General features: G+C 37.5%; 1 protein-coding gene across 1 annotated transcript in view; it reads left to right on the top strand.

Moving 5' to 3' along the window:
- The first annotated feature begins 1,251 nt into the window (after positions 1–1,251).
- Positions 1,252–27,208, top strand: part of CCDC158 (coiled-coil domain containing 158) — a 103,700-nt gene continuing 77,743 nt past the window's right edge. Inside the window, exons 1-10 of the mRNA XM_061191504.1 lie at positions 1,252–1,321; positions 7,390–7,607; positions 12,806–12,915; positions 13,032–13,359; positions 13,721–13,797; positions 15,245–15,355; positions 15,990–16,104; positions 22,260–22,379; positions 24,445–24,642; positions 25,318–25,800. Of these exons, the coding sequence (XP_061047487.1) occupies positions 1,252–1,321; positions 7,390–7,607; positions 12,806–12,915; positions 13,032–13,359; positions 13,721–13,797; positions 15,245–15,355; positions 15,990–16,104; positions 22,260–22,379; positions 24,445–24,642; positions 25,318–25,800 (1,830 nt within the window). The remainder of the gene's footprint in view (positions 1,322–7,389; positions 7,608–12,805; positions 12,916–13,031; positions 13,360–13,720; positions 13,798–15,244; positions 15,356–15,989; positions 16,105–22,259; positions 22,380–24,444; positions 24,643–25,317; positions 25,801–27,208) is intronic.

Genomic DNA, 27,208 nt, shown 5'->3' with positions numbered 1-27,208 from the left:
GTTTATCCACATTTTCTGACATTTTGTTGTAGTTTTGTATGGATGTGTTCTACTTTTATTTATTTTTATTCATTTAGTGGACAGGATTCCTTGTCTGAGAGAGCCGTCTTCCATGTGTTCCCTTTTATGGATGGTGGTGGGGACGTTGGGTGGGAATGGTAGAAGGAGCATTGGCATATCTTGCTTCTTTTTGTTTCTGCTGGTTCCTGAATTTTCCCCTCTCATTTCCTTCTTCCCTTTACTGCCATGTCTCCATATCTGATTCTCCCCCAGAAACATTCTTCTCTGAGGCTGACACTCCTGGTGCCCGCCCACTTTCAAGCCCTTACTGCATAGCCAGGGCTACAGACTATCATGTTCCAGCCTGTGCTTAGTAACCTGGCCTTTCTTCTTCACTTTCCGGGGTGGCTCTGTGCTTCCTCTCAGTCCTCTACTCCTTTTCAGCCTTTTCAGCCTCTCCTTTCCTGTTGTCCATACTCACAGGCCTGCAGTGCTGGTCGGTAGAATATGGGAGAACTTTTGGAAAAAAATTTCCCTCTCCTTACAGACAATTTGAAGGCTGTGGTATTCTCTGTCTTCTGGGAATGCTGAAGGCTTGGAGCCCATGTGCTTTTATTTATTTGTTGTTCTTGTTGTTTTATGGATATTCAGAGGATGAGGAGGAGATTTGGAATCAGGCCACCACCAGTGTTTTCCAAACCCAGAAGACCCCTTTTGGCCTAATCTAAAATTATGAGCACTATTTGATATCAAAGAAGTTTTTACATTTTATTAATGATTTCTAATTTGCTGATTTGTGATCTTTTTTCCTAATTTGTGACTCTTTACTGAGGAAATGTCTTCTTCCATTATTTGACAATGTAAGGTGATGAGAGAGACTTAAGAAGAGAAAAAACTCTGCCCCAAATCAGAGTGCTAATAATCATAATAATTAAAGTGTTAGTTTTTTATTTTTAGATTGTCTCTAATAAGCCACTTGACCACTAAAATCAATAAGTTTTACAGTAAGATTCTGTTCACTTACTAATGTTAGATAATAATAAAATATTTCTGTGTAAATATTTTCCTGGTGAAAAATTGCTATTAAATTTCAAATGTAAATATAGTCAGTTCCTCCTCTATGAACTTTTTTCACATAATACCTTATTAATAAAGATTGAATCCCTGTCTTTTATAGATAAGAACTAAAAGAACTAAATAGGGAAGCATTCATATTTCAAGATCTCTAAGAAGAGGTAGCAAATATTTAATATGGAACAAAAACCTCGTGAATCAAATAATGAGGATCTTTTATCGAATAGTGGCATTACATCCAATGCAGGTACGTGCTTTTTATAAAACAAAATGGGAAAAAAATTAGAACTAAGCAGTCTTCATAATATTCATTCAAGCTGCTATTTTTTCAGTATGTTTTGACTTTAACTGTGCAAGGCACAGACCTTGTTCATGAATGTTTACCAGATTATTTATAATTCTGCTTTATGAGGAAGAAATTGTTTAGTCTTCTAAAAATAGCATATCTATTTTTTAGCATGTGTTTACATTATTTTTTGGTTTGAAGATACATTATTTTTTGGTTTGAAGATTGTTTTCAAGTTGAGGCACTTAAGCACATGCCATGTTTCTCTAAATGCCTTCTCTTCCTCGGTCTGCTCTAAGCCCAAATTCTGCATCACTGTAACTTCTTTTCCCTCACACCCCCCGCCCCCCCATCCAGTCAAGTACCAAGTCCTGCTTTCTCTATTCTCAGAAATGTGTCTTGAATGCATCTTCCCTCTCCATTTCCATGACTACTGTCCTAGTTCAGGCCCCCCATCAACTCTGATGAAAATTATTTCAGTCAACAGATAGCAGGCAGGAAAACAGAAACAGTTGGAATAAATAGGTGACATTTAATACAGGGAATTGATAACACAGGTGTTGAAAGAGCTGAGAAGGCTCAGAGATGAGCCACTGCAGGAAGCTGCTACCAGCTTTTGGGCTAGAAGGACCCTGAGAATGGGAACTGTCATACGGCGTAGGTACAAGCAGGAGCTAGAACCATGGAGACGGCTGCCTGTGGGAGCTGAAGCCACCACTCACTGCCAGAAGCCTGTCTGAGGCAGGAGAGAGGAGCGATCCCTTAGCTTCTCCCTTCCTCTGGCCTTCTGGTCTTTTGCCAGTACCTCCCACTGCGAACCGTCCTGGAAACAAGTTGGGAACGGGGCCTAGGAAAACAAGTTCTCCACAACACACAGCAAAATAGGGGCAGGACAGAGAATGGATTATCTGGCAGTCAGGCAGGTGACCTGCACAGCCCTAACTGCTTTCCCTGTCATGTCTCTCTCATCTGAAAGAATGCAGCCAGAGTTTATTCTCAGTTATAGGTGTTGTTTCACTGTTTCTAAGCACAGTGAAACGGTGCTTAGAAACTTTTATCTTAGCACGCTTATTTTGTAAAAGCTTCTGCTGCTTAGGATGCTCATGCCATTGTCACCTCCATCCTACTATACCCATCAACCCTGCTCACCTCCCCACCTACACGATATCCCTCATCCTCATCAGGGACATGGGCACTTAGCTCATGGGCTGTCTCTCCCTCCCCAGGCATATCATCATCCCGTAATATCATCGTCCTCATGGATGACCCATCTAAGATCTTAGACTCACGGCTTCTACACCTTTCTAGTTCTAATCGTTTTGACCTATACTCTAGCTACTCACTTTCCTATCTTGGATCCTATTGCCAAGAATGGTTGGACTTCTGGAATCCAGCCTGCTGTCTTCTAGCGCTCTCGCTCCCTTATTCCTGCAACACTTATTTTTCTGCCTCGTGAAGGTAGTGGTTCTCAACCATGGCTCCATGTCAAAATCACTTTTTGAGACTTTAAACATTTAAATGGCTTAGAACCACACCTAGAGATGCTAATTCGGGAGATCTGGAATGGGGCTTGGGCACCACTGGTTTTTTTTTTTTTTTTAAAGCTCTCCTTGTGTTCCTGGTTTACAGCAAGGGCTGAGAACAGCTGCTCTCCCTTCTGCTATTTTCTCCTAAACTATCAACCTCTTCCTATCTTCACTTTCTTTATCACTTGCCAATATCCTCAACTTCCTCTTTCTCTTATTCTTCTTTGCACTCTTACAGGAAAATCCCAGTCCTTTCAGGCTGACTGCCTTTTCCATGTTTGTTCTGGGCTGCTGGAAGAAAATACACAAATGTGGATTTTCCACCAAGTTGCCACTTCAGAGTCATAGTCTGCCATCTCAGCTGGGCCCCTGATGCTGCTGAGGAATCTTTCCCTTAATCTTAGCCAGTTCTGTCTCCAATTTCTCACCATACTTATTTCAAAATTACACCATTCTCAAGCCCCTCACTCTGCCACCGTCTTTCTCACTCTCAGATAACATCATTTCCTAATTTGCAGAGAAAATACGCCATTAGGTTGGTATTCTCCTACCCTCTCCTATACTGCCCCTAAGACTCACTGTTTTTCACAGTCGATGCGTCTTCATAGTTCAGTGGAGGAGGTACCCTCCTAATTTGCTACCCGTGCTTTAATTCCCACCCCTGCTCACACCACCTCAGCCTCCTCGGAGGTTTGGCTCCAGAATCTCTGCAGAGTCTTGGGCCCCACTCACTCCGATATCTTCAGTCCCTCTCTCTCTATTTGCACTTATCCATCAAAGTAAACATGCTAAATCTCTCCCAGCCTAAAACCACTAACAAGGAAATATAACAAACCAAAACAACAAAAATTAAAACCTTCTCCTCAACCTACGCCTTCCGTGTCTCTTCTTCCTTCATAGCTGTGCTGTCTGAAAGACAAGTCTGTGTTCCCATGTCCACATCTTCACCATCCATTCACTCTGTGAACCACTGCCTTAGGACTTTTGAACCTAGTATTCCAATGAAATCACTCTGGCCATAATGACTAGATTTTCTCTTTTTTGCCAAATGCAGTGAACTCTCCCCCTGCCCAACATTTTATTTCGAATTTTTTCAAAGTGGTTGAAAAATTGAAAAAATAGTACATTGAATACATTAAATACCCTTCAACTGATGCACCAGTTGTCAACATTTTATCATATTTGCTTTATCTCTGTACCTACAATTTATATTTCGTTTTGCTGAAGTTGAAGGCATCATTATTCATGCCTCAAAACCTGAATGTGCATCTCCTTAGGAAAAGGATGATTTCCTGAATTGCCACATCATTGTATCTGAGAAAATTACTGTCGATGCAGTTATCATCTAATTTATATTCATATTTAAATTTCCCTAGTTGTTCCAAAAAAAGTTTTAGTTAACGTTTTAAAAAATCTAATCAAAGATCATGCACTGTATTTGGTTGTTTGGTCTCTTTATTCTCTTAAAATCTGTAACCATCCTCCCTCCTTTTGTTGTTGTTGTTTCTCATAGCATTTTCCTTAAGAGTCCAGACCAGTTGTATTATAGAATGTTCCACATTCTAGATTTTTCTGATTGTTTCTCATGTTTAGATTCAGATGAAACTCATTTGGCAAGAGTTTTACATAGGTGACAATTTATACTTTTACATCATACTTTAGGGAACACATGATGCCAGATCCTGCTAATTTAGAGTTATATTTTCTCCTTTACAATTAATAAGTAACCTATAGGATGGCCCTTTGAGACCTTGTGAATATCCTAGTACTAAATAACCTTTCATTCAGTGGTTTTAGCGTCAATTGAAGATCCTTGCCTGAATCAATTATTACATTGATGATTTCTAATTTTACCATAGTTATTAGCATACATTTTTTAGGAAAGAAAAGCTTTTCTTTTGTTATTATCATTCTAGATCCATAGGTTGTTTTTAATTCAGAGTGCTATAATGTATTGTTGTCACTGTTGCTTTGATGCTCAATTGTACCAAATTTGGCCAGCCCCTTTAAGCCAATTCTGTGTCTTTTTAAAACATGGCCCACTTCATTACTTTCTGGCACATCAGAATGTTCCAGGCTGTACTTTTCCTGTTCCACCAGACCTGGAATCAGCTATTCACTAAGGAGCCCTGGTTCCTTCTAGTAGGAAATAGTATTCACACACCAAGATCTCGTGTGCTTATTGCTACTGAAGTGTCACTGTGTCCAGGAGTGTTCAGTGTCTAAAGCTTGGAATTAGATTTTTTTTTCCTTAAGTTCACACTGGTAATTCTCAAATCCAGTACCATAGAGTTCTTCCTCATCTTCCCCCCATTCCATATCTGTATTTCCCTTACAGTGAAAACGCACGTTTCCAAAAACTTCAGTGTGTTTACTCGTTTTCTCTCTTACACAGTACACACAAAATTGTTTCAGAATTGTAACGACACCTGTTATAGTAACAACTTACCTGCTAAGTTAAGTTCACGTGCAGTCAGGGTACTGTGTTCTAAAGTTATTTGAAAGGAACTATTTTCTCTGTGAGGTTATGTTATCAACTTACTGTACAGTTAGGTTTATTTTTTTCTGTTAGTTTTCAATTTTATTTTTTGAATATGTATAACATATATATGGCTCAAAAGTGAAAACTTTATAAAAAGGTATATTTAGTAGAGTCTTGCTGCCATCCCTATCTTTTCCATTCTATTTCCACCCATCCCTATACTCCTATAGATAGCTGTTTTCATGAGATTCTGTCTTATTCTTCCAGTGTTTCTTTTGTGCAAAATTAAGCAAATGCCACACATACACACATATCCATATATGTACACACACATACACATACACTTCTTGTTTCTCCTTTCTTACAAAGAAGAGGGAAATTAACCTCCACCTATTTAAGGGAGGAGTAGCAAAGAATATGTGGACATATTTTAAAACCACTACAGTTTACCTTCTGGTCACAGATTATTTATATTTCTCTCACATGCAAAATATATTTACTTTCCTAAGAAGGCCCCTAATAGCCTGATCACACTACAGCACTCACTGAAAGGCCAGAATATCTTTATCTAAATTAGATTCAAGTATGGATGAAACTCCTTAATTGTAATCCCTTAAATACAGCTCCTTGAGTAGAGTTCCTTGTTATCTGAAGACTTGTGACACCCAACATGCAATGGTAGCCGGGCACAGGATAACCACTGTCCTCTCCTACTGAGAAAGCAGTAAACAGGAAGCACATATGTCCGTCACAGTTCTGAAATCCAGCTGGGCACAGGTTGACCCCTCAGGACCAGCTGACTGATTAGGACCCAGGCCTGGGAATAAGTCTCCATGGTTCCTGGCACCATCCACTGGACTCTTGGGTCTGACCCTGAGTTCTCCTCCCTTTTGCATGAAAGGTAGCATATGTTTCCAGCTGGGAGGCTTTTTTCAGCCTGCTTGTAGAAAAGCCTCTTTCCATCTCATACCGTCTCTGTCCCTCAGTTCAAGCCGGTGGTGGTTCTTGAAAATCTTTGTGTGTCTTCTGTGACTCTTACTGGGTTTTACCTCCTTTGTCTTCCTTGTAAATGTTAATATTTCCTCAGAGTGCTCTTCTTGATCCTCTTCCCTTTTCACTCTGTACGCTGCCCCTAGATGATCCCGTTGACTCCAAGGATTCATTAGAGCTCATATGCTGATGATTCCCAGAGGCTTATCTCTAAAGTAAAACACTCTCCCAGACTTCAAGTCCATGTACAGTATTTGCAAATCAACATCATTACTTGGATGTTGCTGAAGCCGGAAACTAAAGAGAAATCTTTGATGTCTCCCTCTCTCTTACTTACCACATATATTTCTTAAATTCATGCCCTTGTTTCTATCTCTGCTGTCTCTGCTTTAGGGCAGACCCTTGCCGTGTCTTGCCTGAACTGTTGAAAGCCTTCTTCTACTTTGAGTTTCTACCTTCATTTTTATCCCCATCCAATGCATTCTCTACACTGAAGCCAGAGAGCCTTTTCAGAACACAAGTGTAGTTATATTACCCCTATCTTCAGGTCCTTTAATGATTCCCTAGAGCTTTCACAATGAAATCCAAATTCCTTGGCATGACCACAAGGCCCTTTGTGATTTGTCCTACATTTTCATTCTCATATCTGGCCACTACTTCCTTTCACCCGTAGCCTGCCATGCTGCTTCAAGACCCCCCGCCAATAATGATGGTGTTCCCACTACCTGGAATGCTCTTCCTCTTCTCCTGTCTTCCAGACTAGTGACTTCTTACTCATAGATGCTTCAAGACTAATTCAGCTCAAGTATCACTTGATCACTGTCAAGTAAAACTACTCCCTCCTCCCTGACCTGCTCCTCCTTTTTACCTTGTGCTCTTCTCTCTCAGAGAGACTCTCACTTTTCTGTTTTCCCCATGAGACCTTGAGCTCCTTCAGGGTTCAATAAGGGAATCTACCCGGGATAATGTTTGCCACAAAATTATTTTATTATTAAGTTAATTAATTGGTTAATTAATTATTTAATATTTAGGTTCTTCAGGTTCATTTTTTATGTCATCTATTCGTGGAACAATAATTGAAAACACATCTTCAACTGGGACTTTGACACAAATCCCTTTTTTCCCTAAATATGAAGTGGAACGTGATTCTCACAGAAAAGTCATTCCTTACCCTGGAAAGGAACACATTGAACGTGTTTTGGAAGAATATTCACATCAAGTCAAAGATTTGCAGAGAAGACTAAATGAAGTGAGTTACATTCTTTTCCTCCAGTATCTGATACCATTTTGGGGAGACAGCGAGGCACAGAGCTTTGGAATAGAACCCAAACTTTCTGGAAGAAAAACTTAATAATGGATTCATGGGACTTCCCTGGTGGTTCAGTGGTTAAGAATTCACCCCCCAGTGTAGGCGATGTGGGTTCGATCCCTGGTCAGGGAACTAGATCCCAAATGCATACCACAACTAAGAGTTTGCATGCCACAGCTAAGGAGCTCACTGGCCGCAACTAAGACCCAGCACAAAATAACCAAAAATAAATAAATAAAATTTTAAAAAAAAATAATAATGGATTCATTGGTTAAACTTGTTAATTTGGCCTATGCCTTCTATTTCACTATTAAAAATTGGACTGATGAAAAGTCTACATACCCATTTGTCTTTTATTAATAATAAGTCATAATGCCTTGTCTTAATGGTGTAATTTTTTTCCAGTTTTATTGAGCTATAATCAACATACAGCACTGCATAAGTTTAAGGTATACAACATAATGAATTGACTTATATGTATCATGAAATGATGACCACAATAAATTTACTTAACATTTATCATCTCATATAGATAAAAAAAAGAAAAAGAAAAAAAATTATTTTCCTAGTCATAAGAACTCTTAGGATTACTCTCTTAACAACTTTCATATATACCATACAACAGTGTTAATTATAGTCATCATGTTGTACATTACATCCCCAGTACTTATGTTGTACCTTTTGATCACATTCATCCAATTCCCCCTCTCCCCACATCCCCATTTGGTAACCACAAATCTGATCTCTTTCTGTATAAGTTTTTTTGGTTTTTTGTTTTTTAGATTCCACATGTAAGTGAGATCATATGATACTTGTGTTTCTCTGTCTGACTTATTTCACTTAGCATAATGCCCTCAGTGTCCATCCATGTTGTCGTAAATGGCAGGATTTCCTCCTTTTTGTGGCTGAATAATATTCCATTCTGTGTGTGTATATATACACACACATACATACATACCTCAACTTCTTTATCCATTCGTCTGTCAGTAGACACTTAGGTTGTTTCCATGTCTTGGCTGTTATAAAGTGTGCTGCTATGAACATGGGGGTGCAGGTATCGCTTCGACATAGTGTTTTCATTTCCTTTGGATATATTCCCAGAAGTGGAATTGCTGGATCATATGTTAGTTCTCTTTTTGATTTTTTGAGGATCCTCCATGCTGTTTTCCATAGTGGCTGCACCAGTTTTTTATAATCCCATCAGTAGTACACAAAGGTTCCCTTCTCTCCACATTCTCGCCAGCATTTGTTATCTCTTGCGTTTTGGATGTTAGCCATTCTAACAGGTGTGAGGTGATATCTCATTGTGGTTTTGATTTGCATTTTCCTAGTGATTAGTGATATTGAGCATCTTTTCATGTACCTGTTGGTCATTCGTATATCTTCTTTGGAAAAATGTCTATTCGGGTCCTTTGCCCATTTTTAATAGATTATTTGGATTTTTGCTATTGAGTTGTATGAGTTCTTTATATATTTCGGATGTTAACCCCTTATCAGATATAGAATGTGCAAATACCATTTTTTCCCAATCCATAGCTTGTCGTTTCATTTTGTTAATTGTTTCTTTTGCTGTGCTCTTGGTGTAATCTTAGTGAAACTTGAATAGCTCAAAATGTTATAATTAATGACATTCATCTATAATTATAATTAGTAATTGGTTCAGGCCTGCTGTCCTGCTTTCATGATACCTGGTTTTTCTTTACAAAGCAGTTGGTAGGGGGTCGGTTTTTAGATGTATGTGTATACATGATAGCTAAGTAGTGTATAGAAGTTATTCGATAAAAATTTCAAGTGGACCTTGTGTAGAATCAAGCTGGCTTTAGTCAGCTTTACAGCTGCATGTTGGATCCTAATAGTCTATAGCCTAGAAGTCAAACTTATACAAAGGCCTTTGTGATCTTATTTTTTCCCTGTACATTTTAGCCTCTTCTGCTACCTGTTCCCTATATGTACCCTCCATTCTAGCAATATCGCTCTTCCCTGGATGTGCCATTCTATTCTAGACCTTCATGCCTTTGCCCAAGTCATTTCCTCTTCTCTGCCTGTCTACCTGTTAAATTCTTATTATCCATCAAGACTCAGCTCAAGCATTTCCTTCTCTGAAGCCTTTCCTCTAGACACAAGTAGATGTGTTCTCCTCTGTACACTTGTTGCTCTTCATACACACATCTATTGTAGTATTTAGTACGTTTTATTATATTCATTAATGGATTGTTCTACTTCATCAGAATGTGTGAGCACTTAAAAAAACTACAAATTTATTAAGTGCTGAAAATGAGATACCATTGTATTATGTAGAGGGGATGCAAAGATGAATAAGATAGGACTCATAAGGAGTTCATAGTCTTGAAGGGGGCCTGGCATATAAACAAATAATGACAATACTTTATGATAAGTGCACTAAAGAGATGGATTGATGATAGATAGATAGATAGATAGATAGATAGATAGATAGATAGATAGATGAAGCACAGAGGTACCAATGAGGAAAAGAAGCAATGTCAGTTAATTTTCCAAGTCTATCCTCTGGCGGAGTATGTGACACTTGACTGGCTCCCAATAAATTAGTTAAATCAGTAAATAAATAACAGGGCTATTTGGGTACTTATAATATTTATCACAAACCTCCTATGAAACAGATATTATGCTAGGTACTGGATATATAAAAATGGAAAAGATGTGGTCCTTTTTATGTACACATTTATAGTCTTATAGCTGAGATATTTAAAATAGAAAATGATAGTAACAGGACATGTATGCTACAGTAGGGGTAAGCAGTGATGCTAAATCTAATCAGTGCTTTACATTCCTTATCTTACTTGACTTTTCAACAACATTTGACACACATGACAATTCTCTTCCCCTTGAAGTGCTCTTTTCTCTTAGGTCTCATGGAAACACACTCTCCTGATTTTCCTCCAGCTCATTCTTTTTCAGTTTCTTATTCCAGCAAAACCCTCCATAGACAGTAATAGTGATTCCCATAGCTTCTGTTGCCATTTATATGTAAGTGAATGTTCAGTTTACATTTCTGGTCAGACCTCTTAACTGGTCTCCACACCAGTTAGTGTACCTGTGTTCCTACTGGACAGTTCTACTCGAAATGTTTCTCAGGCTCCATAAACTCAACATTTCCAACTGCATACCTGATCTTTCCCCCAAACCTTTCTTCTAGCTATATATGGTGCCACATTTACATAGTTGCACAGGGCAAAAACCTGATTCATTCTGGATACCTCTTCATTTTCCCTGACATCCACTTTACTACCAAGTCCATCCAGTGTACCACATATATATTTCTCAAATATGGAAATGTTTTCATTTCCACTGTTACCATCCAAAGTTCAGACTACTCTAGCCATTCACCTGGACTATTAGAAAAGAAGGTAAAGGGTCTTACCTTGTATTGACTATATAAACATTGTCAACTGCAGAATTAGGTAGTAACCTATTATATTTCCTTTCTTGTGTAATTTTTGTTTTTCTTGTGGTTCCTAATTGCCTTGCTTTTTCCTTATACTGTTGATATTTACATTTATCATATCCTCCTCATTAAAAAATTATTATGTAGGTTTTCTACCAAACCTCCTTTAACCCAGGACCCTTTAGGAGTTCTTCTGTCTAGTCTCGATGAGTTTCTTCTTAGGTCTGCTGTATAGATATTTTCTTGGGATTCCTATCACTGCTTTCCTGGTTGGATTCATGATTTCCAGGATTCACTGTTTTCTCTTTTCCTCTTTCTTGATTTGTTTCTTCATTTAGCCAAAACACATCTTTAGAAACTTTTAAGAAGAAGTATATGGGACATACATTATATGAATTTTTGCATTCTGATAATGACTTAAGCTGGATAAAGTTGAAAGTTATTTTCTCTCAGTCCTTTGAAAATATTGTGTGCCCTTGCACAGACTGAGAAGATGTCTATGTGATTCTTGTTCCTTTGTAGATGATATGTTTTTACTTAATTGGGGTTCATCTTTGGAAACTTTAGGGTCTTTATCTCTGAAATTCCACTATGATGTTCTTAGGTGTGGATTTTTGTTTTTTTCTTCCCTGTGCTGGTACCAAAAGGGACTCAGTGGACCCTTTTGGCCTGCAGATTTGTGCCCTTCAGCTTTGAGGAATTCAGGTTTTTTTGGTTTCTTTTTTCTTGGATAGTTTTTTTCTGTTTTCTCAATTCTCTCTTTCTGAAGCTCCTGTTAGTCAGATATTATCTCCTAGGTTGAACCTCTAAATCTCTTACCTTTTCTTTCAAAATTTTTGTCTACTTTTTTACTTTTGGGGTGCATTTCTTGAATTCCAACATTTCTATTGCAACTTTTTAGTTTGCAACCATATTTTTAATTTCCAAGAACTCTCTCTTCTGCTCTGATCACTTCTCTGACACAGTGTCCTGTTCTTACTTTACAGCAAAAATGTCTCTCAAATTTCTCTGCAATACAAGTTTTTGGAAGTGTTCTTCCACTGTTGCATTATCTCTTTTTGTTTCTTTGGATCTTTTTTCCTGAGTATTTGCTCATTTGTTTAATCTTGGTCTCTTTTTTATTTTGTAATCTTCCTTCAAGTGTTCAGTGGTTTTTGTTCATACTCAAGAATGAACAGTAAACAACTGATGGCATTCTCCCTGAGGGCAGAACTTGATGGCTTTACTTTGGGATAATTAGGTGGGGCATCAACCATTATGCTGGGAGATCTCTCAGTGCCTGATTTTGAGATCTTTGTGAATTTCTTTGTAGTAGAACACCTTGATTTTTGAATGGTAGTTGTCTGCTGCCAAGTTTTTTAAGTCAGTTGGAGGTAGGGGTTGACTTTTCTATATACACAATTTCCACCAATTCTCATGTCCTCAGGAGTAGAGTTTATTCCTATCTCTATCTTGAACCAGAGTCATTTGTTCTAGGAACGGTGTTTTGGTTGTAAAGTGAATGGATTGAAAGGGGACAAGGTTGAGACAGTGAGACTAAGGTATTCAAAAAACCTAGATGAGAAATGATTAATTAGGCCCCGAACAATGGTGAAGGGGGAAGGAAGTACACATATTAAATAAATCATTGATATATAGATTTTTGGAAATTATTAGCTATAAAAAAATACGTTCCTCTAATGAAAACTAATTTGCAGGACTTTTTTTTTTTCAGAGCAATGAATTGCATGAGAAACAAAAATTTTACTTAAGACAGTCAGTCATTGATTTGCAAACAAAACTTCAAGAGATGCAGATGGAGAGAGATGCCATGGCTGACATCAGGTTGGGATTCGTTACCTGAAATTATCTTAAAGTTTTACTCTCTACTGTAGTGTAAAATCACTTGTGTGAATCTGAGTTTTATCAGTATTATTTCTTCTCTTTCATTTATTTCATAGACGAAGAGAGAGTCAGTCCCAGGAGGATTTAAGAAATCAGCTTCAAAATACCGTTCATGAACTTGAAGCTGCCAAATGCCTTAAGGACGATATGCTGAAAGATAGCAACACACAGATAGAGCAGCTAAGAAAGACGATGCTTAGTCATGAGGGAGTGCTTCAAGAAATCCGATCAGTCCTAGTTGACTTTGAAGAAGCCTCAGGCAAGAAAATGTATGAACATGACAGCATGTCTACCATCCACTTCCGCAGCATGGGCTCAGCTATTAGTAAAATCCTAAGAGAATTAGACACAGAGATTTCTTATCTTAAAGGGAGGATATTTCCAGTAAGTGGTGAGAACACTACATCAATTTTCTATTAAAATTCATTAAGACAATAGTATTAGGCATATAATTTTTAAAACTCTTCAAAGTAAGCCAAGTTCTCATTTTTGTTCTCTAAAATAGCAGAAGTTACTTCCACAATGATCTTTGTTAATAATGGGAACTGACTCGACTTATCTGTGTAGTTACCTGAGAGTATAACCAATGTAAAAGATCTAATAAAATGCAGCGATAGAATGGATCTGATTTTAGCATTGCTTCTATTTGCATCTTTCTAAGGAATTCCTTTTGTTGGAAAGTCTCTAAATTTTCCAAGCTTTAGATTTACCAGTTCCTAAATCAGTATCTCTTTTTTATAACCAGGTAGAGGATCAGCTTGAAACACTGAAATCTGAATCACAGAACAAAATAGAACTACTACTTCAACAACATCAAGACAGGTAAGTTTCTGAGGTATAGAACAGGGGTCCCCAACCCCTGGGCCACTGACTGGTAGCGGTCTGTGGCTTGTTAGGAACTGGGCTGCACAGTAGGAGATGAGTGGCGGTGAGCGAGTGAAGCTTCATTTGTATTTACAGCCGCTCCCCATGGCTCGCATTACTGCCTGAGCCCCGCGCCTCCTGTCAGATCAGCAGTGGCATTAGGTTCTCATAGGAGCACAAACCCTACTGTGAACTATGCATGCGAGAGATCTAGGTTGCACGCTCCTTGTGAGAATCTAATGCCTGATGATCTGAGGTGGAGCCAAGGTGGTGATGCTAGTGCTGGGAAGCGGCTGCAAATACAGATTATCATTAGCAGAGAAGTTTGACTGCACAGGGACCATAATAAATCAATTGGAAAACAAGCTCAGGGATCCCACTGATTCTACATTATGGTGAGTTGTATAATTATTTCATTATATATTACAATGTAGTAATAATAGAAATAAAGTGCATAATTAATGTAATGCACTTGAATCATCCCCAAACCATTCCTCCCCCACAACCCCAGTCCATGGAAAAATTATCTTCCATGAAACCAGTCCCTGGTGCCAAAAAGGTTGGGGAACACTGGTAAAGATGATCGTAGTGAAACTATACCACAAGTCTACAATCTCTCATCAGCAATTCCAAAATCTATAAAGCACTAAAGCACAGAATCTTTTTTTCATAGATTTGTGGCAAACTCATGTTAAAGAAAAACTTATTCTGACATGTGTTTAAAAAGTAGGGAAGACTTTATTCAAGACTATTGCAACAGGAGTTTGCATTAGAGGGTGATGAGGCTCAACTCCCAATACAACAAGGGCAAATGAGGATTCATAGCCAAGAAGCAGGATGAGGGGTTCAGTGGATAGAAAATTACTAGGAGGAGGCATCGAGGCGAGAGGCTTCTCACTAAACTGACTTAGCGAGATTCATACTAAGCCTAGGCTTCTTACTAAGTGGGGTGGAGGTGCAGACTGCCGAGAGGAGTCCGACTAAAGTTTGGTCAAGGTTAGAGTCTTTGTCACTCATTTGTTGGGAAAACCTGAGCTAATGTAAAGCTTTTTATAGTCTTTATGAGTTACTGTGAATATTTAAAAACCTACTGTTGTGTTAGTAATGTGTGCCTTCTAGGACACTTCCCTAGATCTCTCTGGGGGTGTCATATGATATTTAGTACTGTTATTTATTACCATTGTAAAATTAAAAAAAAAATTCTGAATCCTAAAACCTAACTGTCCCCAAAGGACTTGGATAAAGGATTCTGGATCTAATTTATATACTTGTTATAAAAAGAATAGCGTATTCAAAGCTAAAACAAAATACTAAATTTAAGAGTGTTAAAAATCATTAATTTTTAGAATAATTCATTGTCAGGCAAAATCTGTATCAAATAACAATCACCACATTCTTTTTATAGGATTGAGCAGTTAATAAGTGAACATGAAATTGAAATAGCAGGACTTACTGAGAAAGCTAGCAGTGCTCGGAGCCAAGCCAATAGTATCCAAAGTCAACTGGAAATCATTCAGTATGTGTGTCCTGGTGGTTTGAAATTGATAGTCATTTATCTTCATTTTATTTGTATTAATTTTTTGTTCTAAGATCTTTTAAAAAATTGCTTAATAATTGATTCTACAGGAAAGTAAAACTTTTCTAACATTCAAAGAAACAGAAAAGATTACTTAACATGTAGATAATACTTTATAACCATAGCAGAAGTATTATGGCAAGTATTTGGGCCTCTTGGGACTGGATGTTTTAGATATTGTCTACATTTCAACTGATAGGATAAAACAAACACACACACACTATATATATGTGTGTGTATGTATAAATATACATAAATTTTATATATATACATATAAATAATTTTATAATTTGAGCTCCTGTGTTGAAACTTTTTATATGGACATTTTCAGTCATACACAAAGGTATAGAGAAAATTGTATGATGAACTCCTATGTATACATCACCTACCTTTAACAGTTAACATTTTTGAATTTAATCTTTTAATAAAGCAGTTTTGGAAAATAAAAGACTGTTGGCCTAATAATGCCATATTAAATAATTAGTGGAAGTATCTAAAAGCTAGAGAACCCTTAGGTATCACACTTATTCTCAGTCTGCTATTTGTTGTTATTCCTCCTTTAAACCCTTTTTAGAGAGCAAGCAAGAAACCAAAATTCAATGTATATGCGTCAACTCAGTGACCTGGAATCTACTGTTTCTCAGCTACGTTCTGAATTAAGGGAAGCCAAAAGGATGTATGAAGACAAGGTGAGTTTACATTTTGCTGCTCTGCTTCCAGCGACTATTATACACAGAATCAATTATATAGTTTTTAATGGTTTATTTGAAAATGAGGACTCAAAGCAATCATTTAAAATTAAAAGCAGTTTATAAGATGGGTGCTAAATAGCTACATGTTAAATTACTATAGAAAAACAGTTTTTAAGTTGTTTGCTCAAATTAATTCATTCTTAGAAAAGTTTTTTGCATCCTTCAAGTAAGTTTCTAAAAAGTGAATAATAAGGCCATTTTAATTACTTTTACAAGGCTTAGCTTTAGCAGGTACTTTGGTACCAGCTGGTCTCCCCGACCATTGAACGTTTTGGGGCCTAACCTCCTCTCTTACTTCAACTCCTCCTTATTAATCATTGTGCGGCTAGCAAACTGAGTTCACTTCAAGATTAGGCCGAATAAAAAATAATTAGGAAGCTAAATCTTCATTTCTCATCACACAGTTCCTATTAAAACTAGATATTAATATTTACTACAATATTCTGTTCTCTCACTGTCTATAGCTAAAAACAGGCTATTCATTATCATTATCAACCATTTTTCTGGAGCTTAGGTTTTTGTTAATTTCAAGGACACAAAATAGTGTCCTGTTTTGTGAATGCCACCTTCCATCTCCAAAATGTCCTAGTCTGGAAGATAAATTCTACGTATAATCATCCTACCTATAAGAGAACCTACAGTTCGAACCACTTGTAGCTAATTTCCTACTCCGTATCTGATTGGGAAGAAATAGAGTATAAGGAAGCTGCCAGATTTTCTTTATAGAATAATCCAGTTCTACAGGGTAACAGTACAAGAAAAAAGCTCCTTATGGGAAGAAGCAATTGAATATTGCAGCACTAACTCTTCCAGACATTTTCCTGCCTTTGAGCAACCCCTCCTGTAATTACCACTGTCACCCCTTTGCTGGCCACAGGAGGGGGCTGTTTCTCCTCGGTTCTCTAGCTCAAGACCTCAACTTTAATTCGTTGTGGCACAGCTGAAAGAAGAATGGAAAATTTAGACATGAATTTACTATAAAAGTCTAAACAATAAAGAGTAACATGAAACTATATAATCTCAGTTATGAGATTTGGATCCTTTACAGGGACTTTCAAACATTTTTGATCACTACCCACAGCAAGAAATATAGTTTACCGTATAATCTAGTACACACATACAACTGAAGCACACTTCACAAAACAATACTTACCCCTATTACTTAAGACGCTGGCTCTTTTCTGTTTTCTTCAGATACTGATTTGATGCTCACTAAGTTGACTTCATGTTTCACTGCCCGGTTGCAGTGTGAATAACACTGCTCTCCAAGACCTCTTCCTTAGCTCTTGGCCTAGATTCTTGTATCAAGGTCATTTCAACAACTGCCACCTGGAAGCAGCCTTGAGGAACCTTAGACTTCTTAAAGGCTAAACCCAAGAAACAAAAGCCCAGAGAGAAATATTTGTTCTTTACTGCTTCTCTGAGGCCTGCTTTTTGTGTTCTAGTTTCTTTTCTCAGGGTGAACTTTTCCCCTGAAGATTGATAGCAGGAATATCGATCGACCCCATTCTGGGCAGATCAAGTCTACACAAAAGGCCTTGATCTCACCCTATAGGATGGTAATGATTTCAATACAGCGTGGGGTAGAAAGATGCTTTACTTTACTACTCAGGTTGAGTGGAGGTAGGCACCTTGGCCAAGCTGAGCACTGACAATCCAACAGTGAGAAAGGAAATAGGAGAGCTGCTGTATTATAGTACAGTACAATGACCGATATTCATCATACTCAAACCATTTTGAAAAGACTATTCATTGTTTATTGACAAAGTAAACCCTTTGAAAAGCCGCGAAGTACTAAATAAAACTCAACTCACCTGTTTGTCTTACATAATTTGAAATTGATATAGCTTTCCATTTGTAATGTTGCTTGGAAAAATTACCCCTTCATAAGTATCACCCATTGCTAATCTGCATATGGTCTGATATATAGCATCATGCTGATCAACTCTAAATTTGGGCATGGTAGGAAATTTTAACAAATACATGTAAACAATACAAAAATAGTTTTTGTTTTTATAAACGTCTATCTCTTTAGCATTCTAGAAGCATAAGCATCCAGATGAATGACTGCAAACCTTTTATATGAGTGTTTTGAGGTCATATAGATACAAACATAATACTAAAATCATTGTCTTACTTTGCTCTAATGTAAACAATGGATCACCAAGAATTTCGACAGTCTTAAACAGTCAACATTATTGGAAATAAGGGGGGCATATTAGTTTAATTAATTTTAATCCAGATCGTTCAGACTTATAATAAAGCATATTGAACCTAATTGAGTTCGCACCTAGTTGATGGTTAACAAGGATCTCTTAACAGTAACTCCCTTTAGTGAAGGAACACTGAGTGATGATTACCCTGCCATGTAAATATAGATTTGAATATACTCCGACCTGAAAGGCATTAATAATACATGGCGTAACTGAGCAAAGAAGATCAAGCAAGTTAACAAAAGTATTTCATTTTGGATTCATGAAAAATTCTATTGTTATGAAATGTTTTTGTTGTAATAAATCGAATATAGAATTTTAAAAGACAGATTCTTTTGTTAATTTCTTTTGTTTTTTCATGTACCTTGACTTTACATTGCTAAAGCCTATTAAAACTTTAAAATATATTTTATTTTCCACTGCTTCAGTGCACATTTTAGTATATACTGTCCAAATAATAATAAGGAAAAAATACTTAAAAGCTATGATTAAAAGTGAGATTTGTGAGAAAAGGGACTTATAAGGGTATGTTGATATTATACATCAACATATTTTATGAGAGGCAGGCAGTATTAGTATTTTCTCCTGAGGTCAGATTCCTTAAGAAAAAAAGTATTTATTATTTTAAAAAACTGATGACATGACAGGTCTGAACAAAAGTTTCCCAACTAAAATGCATAAGTTTAGAGAAAACTTGTTTAGGAGGGCAGTGTTTCTCTTCAGATCATATTGATGAAAATAGAAATTGTATTTCAAAGAAGATTTTAGACATAGCTTTCAGACATACAAAAGTGTTTTACTGTAATGTTTTTTCTATTCTTCTCTTTCCATTTTAGGAGAACCTCCAGAATTCCCCTTTACGAATTTGGACCAGTAGAAGCTGTCACTATTGGCTCTGTAGATTTGGCTTTACTCTTAACTTTCGCTTTTTGACAACAAAAATATCTCATGACCTTGATTCTAAGTTTATTTTTCCTACTTTGAAAGCATTTGGGGCTGAATTTCATACTCAAAAAGTGAAGATTTAGTAGCACTGGCTCGAGCTATATACTGTGCGGGAAGATTCTGTGCAAACCTCTTTGCATAGTTCTGCCAATGCACCTCCATGCTCACCTGCAGCATCCCTTATTACCCCATAACTGTGTCTTTTTGAGCACAGAAAACAAAAGATACAATTTGGCATGATTGGTGATACCTAAAATCACTGTAAGATTAAAATGAGATCCCACTACCTATTTGTCCAGTGATCCAAAACAAAAAGTAGATTCATAGATGGTGAAAGGGAAAACCAGTGCTGCTATTTAAAAAGAAAAAGAAAAAACCTTTACTATATCTCAGATGTCAGTATTTATTCTGGAGATTTTAAAAGGCTTTTCTTTATAGTGTTTTTAACAGCTGTTTGTATCAGCTCAGCTGCTACTTCAATGGTTTTCCCTTTCACTCTCCATTTATCTTTTTGAATGATTAATTAATATAAATATTTTTACTCTAAAAAGTGAAAGGTAAAAGCAGAGCTATAGCAGTTGAGTCAGTACTGACAACTACAAAACAAATGTTCCTGCAGGGGTCTGGAGGAACTTCTGATACTTAGACAGAACAGTTACGAGTTGACTCTTTTTCTTTTTTCTTTTCTTTTTAAAATTTTGGTCTCATAGATTTTAACATCAAATGGTTACCCAGGATTTCTTAAAAAGTGAAAACAGACATAAAATCGCAAGTCTTAATTGAAGCTTTTAAAGCACATATACAAATACTTTGCTCAAAGACAGAAACGGTTTTACACCAGACTAGGAGTAGAAGATGTTTGTTTTAGTCATATGAGTAACTTTTCAAGTTGAAAGTGTTCTTGTCAAATTTATAGCTCAAAATATGGTTCCTTTGACCATATTTTGTTTCCAAAGACAGGTGGGAAAGATAGAATTTCAGCTTCATTAATACTCTTCTTCTTGTGTTAAAAAGTATTAGTAGCAGAATTGAAAGGAATTTAAAAGATCATCTAGAATACTCTTCAAATTATTGGTGAAAAATGTATAATTTAGACTCAAATTATAGACTCAGACAGCTTATGTGACAGAAGCTGGTTCAGAACCCAAGGTGTTTGACTCTTAGTAAGATCACATTTCCTGTCTGATCACATTTGTCTACCCAAAGTGAAAGTTTATGGGTTTTTTCCTAACTATTCCTACTGTCTTTACTAAGTGTGCTGAGTTAGTCTTTCCCAATAATAAAAGAGCTGAAGAGGTTGTATCAACTGATATTATTCATTCATTTATCTTAGGAAGCTACTTGTGCCACAGAGGGTGAATTGTTATAGGGCTTTTTTCTGTATATGCCCCCAAAGGAGCACAAGAGTGAAAGTACTTCTTTATAGGATTATTAGACTCTATGAGCACATTTCAGTCAGTCACCTAATGTTTTATTTTATCTAATTCCTGTGAAATACTTTTTTATATATAACATGCAGTCAAATACAGAGTCAGTTTTAAAATATATCCAATGTGTATATTAAAATTTATATTCCAGTCCCTGTAGGCTGTAATACTACTCTGTTGGTAAATTTGAAACTGTTTGATAATCCTGTATTAGTATTTTCTTAAGTCGTGTATGTATGTATGTAGATAAAGATATATATATATATATATATATATATATATATATATATATATATATATACATACACACACAGATAACTTCTAAGTATTCATACTTACCATTTATCAAAGAGATAGTTGCATATATGTGTTTATATATAATGTGCTTAATAAGTGTGTGCTGAATTAATCAATGAAGATCTTAAATGAACTTAGTCCAGTTTAAAATAGTCATTAAGAAAAAGTTAGTCTTGCTCATATGTTCTTTAAGAAGGTTTAATCACAGTTGCATCCAAACCAATCAATAAGTTTTATTCTTGACAGTAGATTTGGAAGCCTGTTCAATAGATGCCTTAGCAGTAAGAAGGGATATGTAACATTTATGCAGACATGAAAGATTTGTTATTACTGAAAAGTGGACGATGAAATATCATTGTAGGTATCACATTAAAGATCAGGTATTACTACATGTCACTAAGTATCAATAGTTTTTCATTATTTTAATATCTGTGTCTAAGTTATGAATTTGTACAGCTGTGCCAGAATCTAAACCCAGAATCTACATCGTCTGAGACCTTAACCTTTTAGCCTGCACTGCACCTCCAGGTTAAGAGCTGTAGGGATGCTGTTAACAGCTATGGCCCTTCTGGCATATGATATAGAAATGCACAGTCACACAGATGCGACAGCTGCCTGTCTGTAAGAGAAAAATACACCTCTAACAATCCTTTAAAATTGGTATTCTTATCCCATTTTATAGTCGTAGGAATTGAGGATTGTAATATAAATTCACTTATTCTTTCAAAATAGGGTGATTATATAATAATGACAGTAACTATAAACTTGTTGTTACCATTTATTCTTTTATATTCAATGCCTTTTATTATTGACACTGATATTCTGAAACAAAATAGCTCTTCTAAGTATAATATAGTTAATTTATGTGGGCTCTGCAGAATGTTATTTGTGCTACATCAAGCTTCCTTAAATACCAAATTATAGAACACATATTCACAGAAGATAAATCTTGAATAGTGTGAAAATGAGAGTGATGCATTACAGACCATGGCTTAACCTAACAGCACCAAGTATTTCATTTTGGTCAATTTGTCTGGCTAAATTCTACATAGATCTTAAGTTTAGAAAACTTTGCAAAATACATCACAATAAACTTTATTTTTGCCCCCCAAATAATACCATTGCCCCCAAATAATACCATTTTTTTTCCAAAGACTATATTTTATATTACTCATTGACGTAGTCAGACTGATTTGTGCTCTCCTTTCAGATAGAAGAGCTGGAGAAGCAGTTAGTTCTTGCGAACTCAGAACTAACGGAAGCACGGACGGAACGTGATCAGTTCAGTCAGGAATCTGGAAATCTGGATGATCAACTTCAAAAGCTCTTGGCAAGTTGATGCTCTGAAATATGAATGAGATTAATTCTGGGAAATTTTTACCACAATAGTTCACAAAACTAGTTTCATTTGTAAAATTACAAATTTTACAACATAGTTGTACATTTTTATACACAACACAATATCCAAGACACTATTCAAGTTTTACATATAAAATATAGTATTCTATACTTTAAGCAGAACTGTTAAGGCTTAAACGTTAGGTGAAGCTGATCTTCAAACAGCCATAGTCTTTCAATTAGGTACTGTGTTCTGCTAAATTGAAATAATGTTGAGTGTTCATTTCAAAGCCAAACAACATCCAAAACACATACAAATTATGTATAAAGAAAATTTAAATGCAAGTTCAGGTAAAAAAAATTTTTTTAGAAGGAAAGAAAAGAGGATTCTGAGAGTAGTGAACCAGATTCTGCCCTCTGTTTAGGGGTACTACAGGCTGAGAAGTTTAGGAAAGGAGATGTTAGTACCCCTTCGTGTGATATTTATTAGAGGTCCTATAGAATAGGGTTCTTTCTCCCCTCCCAACCTTATTCCAGGCTACAGCGCCCTCTGCTGGTAGAGCATCCTTCACAGGCCGACAGGGGGCTTGATGAGCGTGCCGTAAAGGGAGAGCTGGCAGCTGGGAGAGAAGCTCTAAACCTTAGGATGATCCTCACTTCTTTCCCTCCTATTGCGTGTATCCCAGTGTCCTCATATCTAATTTGAAAATCTTGGGGGTTAAATGTCTGAACCTTCCTCATAACCATCCCCTCCTTTTCATTCTTGCTGCCACTACCCATTCATCCAAGCCCCTCATTATACCTGCAGCGTGGCAGCATCTCCTTACTCGGTTCCTAAATCTAGTTTCTTCCCTCTTCCGTCCAGCCTATATTCATCTTTCTAAACTATAGCTCTGATTGTGTCTCTCTTCCACTCAGAAATTACTCTCCCCATAAAGTCAGACTCCCTGCCTTTCAAGACTGTCCGTTATCTGGCCCCAGCTTACCTTTCCAATCTTTTCTCTCCACATACACCCAGTGCTCCAAGCAAACCCCATGTGCGTCTTTCTAGTCCCTTCTTCCTAATCTCTGCATCTCCGAGCTGTTCTCAAGGTCCAACTTAGATGCCTTCTTGAAGCACTTGATCTCCTTTTTGATCATTTCTCTCTGCTGTTCATTAGCTCTGTCTCTTCAGTGAAAAGCCACTTCCAGTTATTTGTCCATGTATCTCTCTCTGGGTGAAAAGTTCTCTGAATATCTGTGTGTCTTTTTTTTTTTTTTTTTAATTTATTTATTATTTATTTATTTATTTTTGGCTGTGTTGGGTCTTCGTTGCTGTGCGAGGGCTTTCTCTAGTTGTGGTGAGTGGGGGTGCACGGGCCTCTCACTGTCGCGGCCTCTCTCATTGCAGAGCACAGGCTCCAGACGCACAGGCTCAGTAGTTGTGGCTCACGGGCCTAGTTGCTCCGTGGCATGTGGGATCTTCCCAGACCAGGGCTCGAACCCATGTCCCCTGCATTGACAGGCAGATTCTCAACCACTGCGCCACCAGGGAAGCCCCTGTGTGTCTTTTTTTTCTCTTTCTCCGACTATGGAGTTTTTGCCAACAGTAAACACTCACTAAGTGTTTCTTGAGTAACTGAAGAGGGAGGTATTCTATTCACAACCCAATTGCCACTCCAATCCCAATACCAGACACTATTCTGCTATTTCTGAAGCAGTCAACCAAATTACTATTGCTGTTCCTTCAAGCTTTTCTTTATTACAGGAGTACACTTGATGTGAAGCATAATGCCTTTGTTAGAAAATTGAAAACAGGATGATTTGTATTCTCCTCTTCGTTGTATACTATTTGGGGTCTAGTCCATTGAGATGTAATGCTAGAAATTACAAGTAAACAAAATGTTATTCTTCTAGGAAATACTGTTCTTTATCAAGCCATTAAAAGGGAATCAGATTCCAAAATCAAAGGCTTCTCAAATCACATAACAACTCCAAAGATGATGTAAGGAAGGAAAATACGAATTTTACTTTAATTATTTAATACCAGGGGAAAAGCTTATCTTCGTTTCTTGTAGACTGATCTGCATAAACGAGAGAAGGAGCTGAGTCTGGAGAAGGAGCAGAATAGGCGCCTGTGGGACCGGGACACAGGCAACAGCATCACCATCGACCACCTGCGGCGGGAGCTGGACGACAGGAACATGGAGGTGCAGCGCCTGGAGGCCCTCCTCAAGGCCATGAAGAGCGAGTGTCAGGGCCAGATGGAACGGCAGGTCAGGCAGGGCGGGGAGGCTCCTCCTTGGGCTCCCCCAAAGTAGAGTTGTGGATTCTGTGAGCAACTTATTAAAAACCTGTTGTTTATGTCTATGTTTTTGACGACTTGTTAAATTTAAAATGTTAAGCTTTATCTCATTTTTGTCCATTGTTGAGTCATGAAACGCCCATCCAATTTGCCTTTTCATTTCCACCTAGAAATCGGTAACCTAACAATTGCTTATTTCAGAAAAGCATCAAACCATAGGGAGATCTGAGGAACAGCAGGGTTGAAGGTTTCCAACAGATGTTTTTTTGTTTTTGTTTTTCCCCCGGAATTAAGGGACAGGTTGGAGGGAAATAGAAAGGGCAGTTTGTCTTCAATCCTACCACACTTTCCACTATTGCCAGTGTTATCCTAACTTAAGTTGGTGTGGAAAACATCGTCAGAGGAAACTTGCCAAGCTCCTCCCAACGCTAGAAAACCATTCTAGAGGAGCATTATTATTAAATTAAGGCCTCTCCACCTTGGTCTAAGTAACACATGTCAGTCTATGGTCTCTATGAGGTTCTGACAGCAGAACAATTTGAGACACTGTCAGATTCATGATTTCATGCTGTTGAGCTAACTTGTCATATCTCTTGAGACCTCTGTCTGTCTGCCTAAATTCATGAAATTCTTCTTTAACAATCAGATGGCAGCAATTCAGGGAAAGAATGAAAGTCTAGAAAAAGTGTCCTCCTTGACTGCTCAGCTTGAATCCACCAAAGAGATGCTCCGCAAAGTAGTAGAAGAGTTGACAGCCAAGAAGTTGACCCTGGAGAGCTCCGAGAGGACTGTGTCGGACCTGACAGCCTCACTCCAGGAGAAAGAGAGAGCCATCGAGGCCACCAACTCGGAGATCATGAAGCTGCGCTCCCGGGTAGACTTGAAGCTGCAGGAGCTGCAGCATCTGAAGAATGAAGGGGGTCACCTCAGAAACGTGCAGACAGAATGCGAGGCCCTCAAGCTGCAGATGGCAGAGAAGGACAAAGTGATCGAGATCCTGCGACAACAGATTGAAAACATGACGCAGCTGGTGGGCCAGCACGGACGGACGGCTGGCGCTATGCAAGTAGAGAAAGCCCAGCTGGAGAAAGAGATCAATGACAGGAGACTGGAGCTACAGGAAGTTAAGGTCTGTAGAGTGTTTTGGTGGTTTAGCTTCTGAAATATCTTTTTTCCCATGAGTAAGTACGACTAATTGACTGGAAAGGGGTTCTGTAAGATGATTGTGGACACTCTGAAATTGTTTGAACGTATTTGTGTCAGTGTGCATATATGTTTTTGTGAGAAAGTTGCCATACTTTTGTCAGATTCCACAAGGAATGGCCCCAAAATGGTTCAGAACTGCTGACACAAAAGAGAAAAATCAGAAAATCCAGCTGCTTCGTGAAGCCTTTCCTAATCCCACAGTTTGAAGAAGTATTCTGTCCCTCTTCAAACAGACCTAAATTTGAACCCCATCTCTCACCACTCAATAACTGTAAAACACTGGACTGTTTGCTGAATGTCGGCTTCTATGTCTGTAAACCAAAAAGCAAACAAACAAAACAAAACTCCCAAAACCTATTGGGTTATTTGAGGCTTAAATGCGAAAATATGTATCAAGGATTTATTTAGCTTGGTTCCTGGCCTGTGGAAGATGTTTAGAAAATATTAGTTCTCTTCCCCCGTTCCATTCTCCTTCTGAACCTTATCATACTCCATTTGTACCTGTTATAGCCTGGATCACGTTCTGTATTGCACTGTGTGTGTGTGTGTGTGTGTGTGTGTGTGTGTGTAAAAAGCAGTGTCTCCTCTTCCCTATAAGACTGCAGACTTCTTCAAGCAGGGTACACATCTTATTCAACTTTGTACCCCTGCCCCAGGACTTTGTGCCTTGCACCCAGCAGGTGCTCAGTAAATATTTATCAAAATTTAAAACTATTGAACAAATTTTTAAAAATTTGATTTCCTAAGCTTTATGTTACCTGTATCTGCCACGGTAAGTAGTAGGAGACAAGTCACGTACAATTAATTTTTTTCTTTTAGTTTTACTGAGATATAATTGACACAATACTGTATAAGTCTAAGGTATACAGCATAATGGCTTGATTTACATATATTGTGCAATGATTACCACAGTAAGTTAACATCCGTCATCTCATATAGATACAAAAAAAATTAAATAAAACAATGTTTCTTCCCTTATGATGAGAACTTTTAGGATCTACTCTCTTAGCAACTTTCAAATATACCATACAGCAGTATTAATTATAGTCATTATGTTGTACATTACATCACTAGTGTAGTTATTTCTGTTATATCTGGAACGTGGTACCTTTTGACCACCTGATCCAATTTCCACTCCCCCTCCTTTCCCTGCCTCTGATAATCACAAATCTTTTCTTTAATATTGATTTTCTTTTTTTTTTAAAATAAATTTATTTATGTATTTGTTTATATTTTTGGCTGCATTGGGTCTTTGTTGCTGCGCACGGGCTTTCTCTAGTTGCGGTGAGCAGGGGCTGCTCTTCCTTGCAGTGCATGGGCTTCTCATTGCG

Source organism: Eubalaena glacialis, chromosome 5 (genome assembly GCF_028564815.1).
Source record: "Eubalaena glacialis isolate mEubGla1 chromosome 5, mEubGla1.1.hap2.+ XY, whole genome shotgun sequence".
NCBI classification, from domain to species: domain Eukaryota; kingdom Metazoa; phylum Chordata; class Mammalia; order Artiodactyla; family Balaenidae; genus Eubalaena; species Eubalaena glacialis.
The sequence above is the reverse complement of the archived record's forward strand: the minus strand, read 5'-3'. Positions and strand labels throughout refer to the sequence as shown.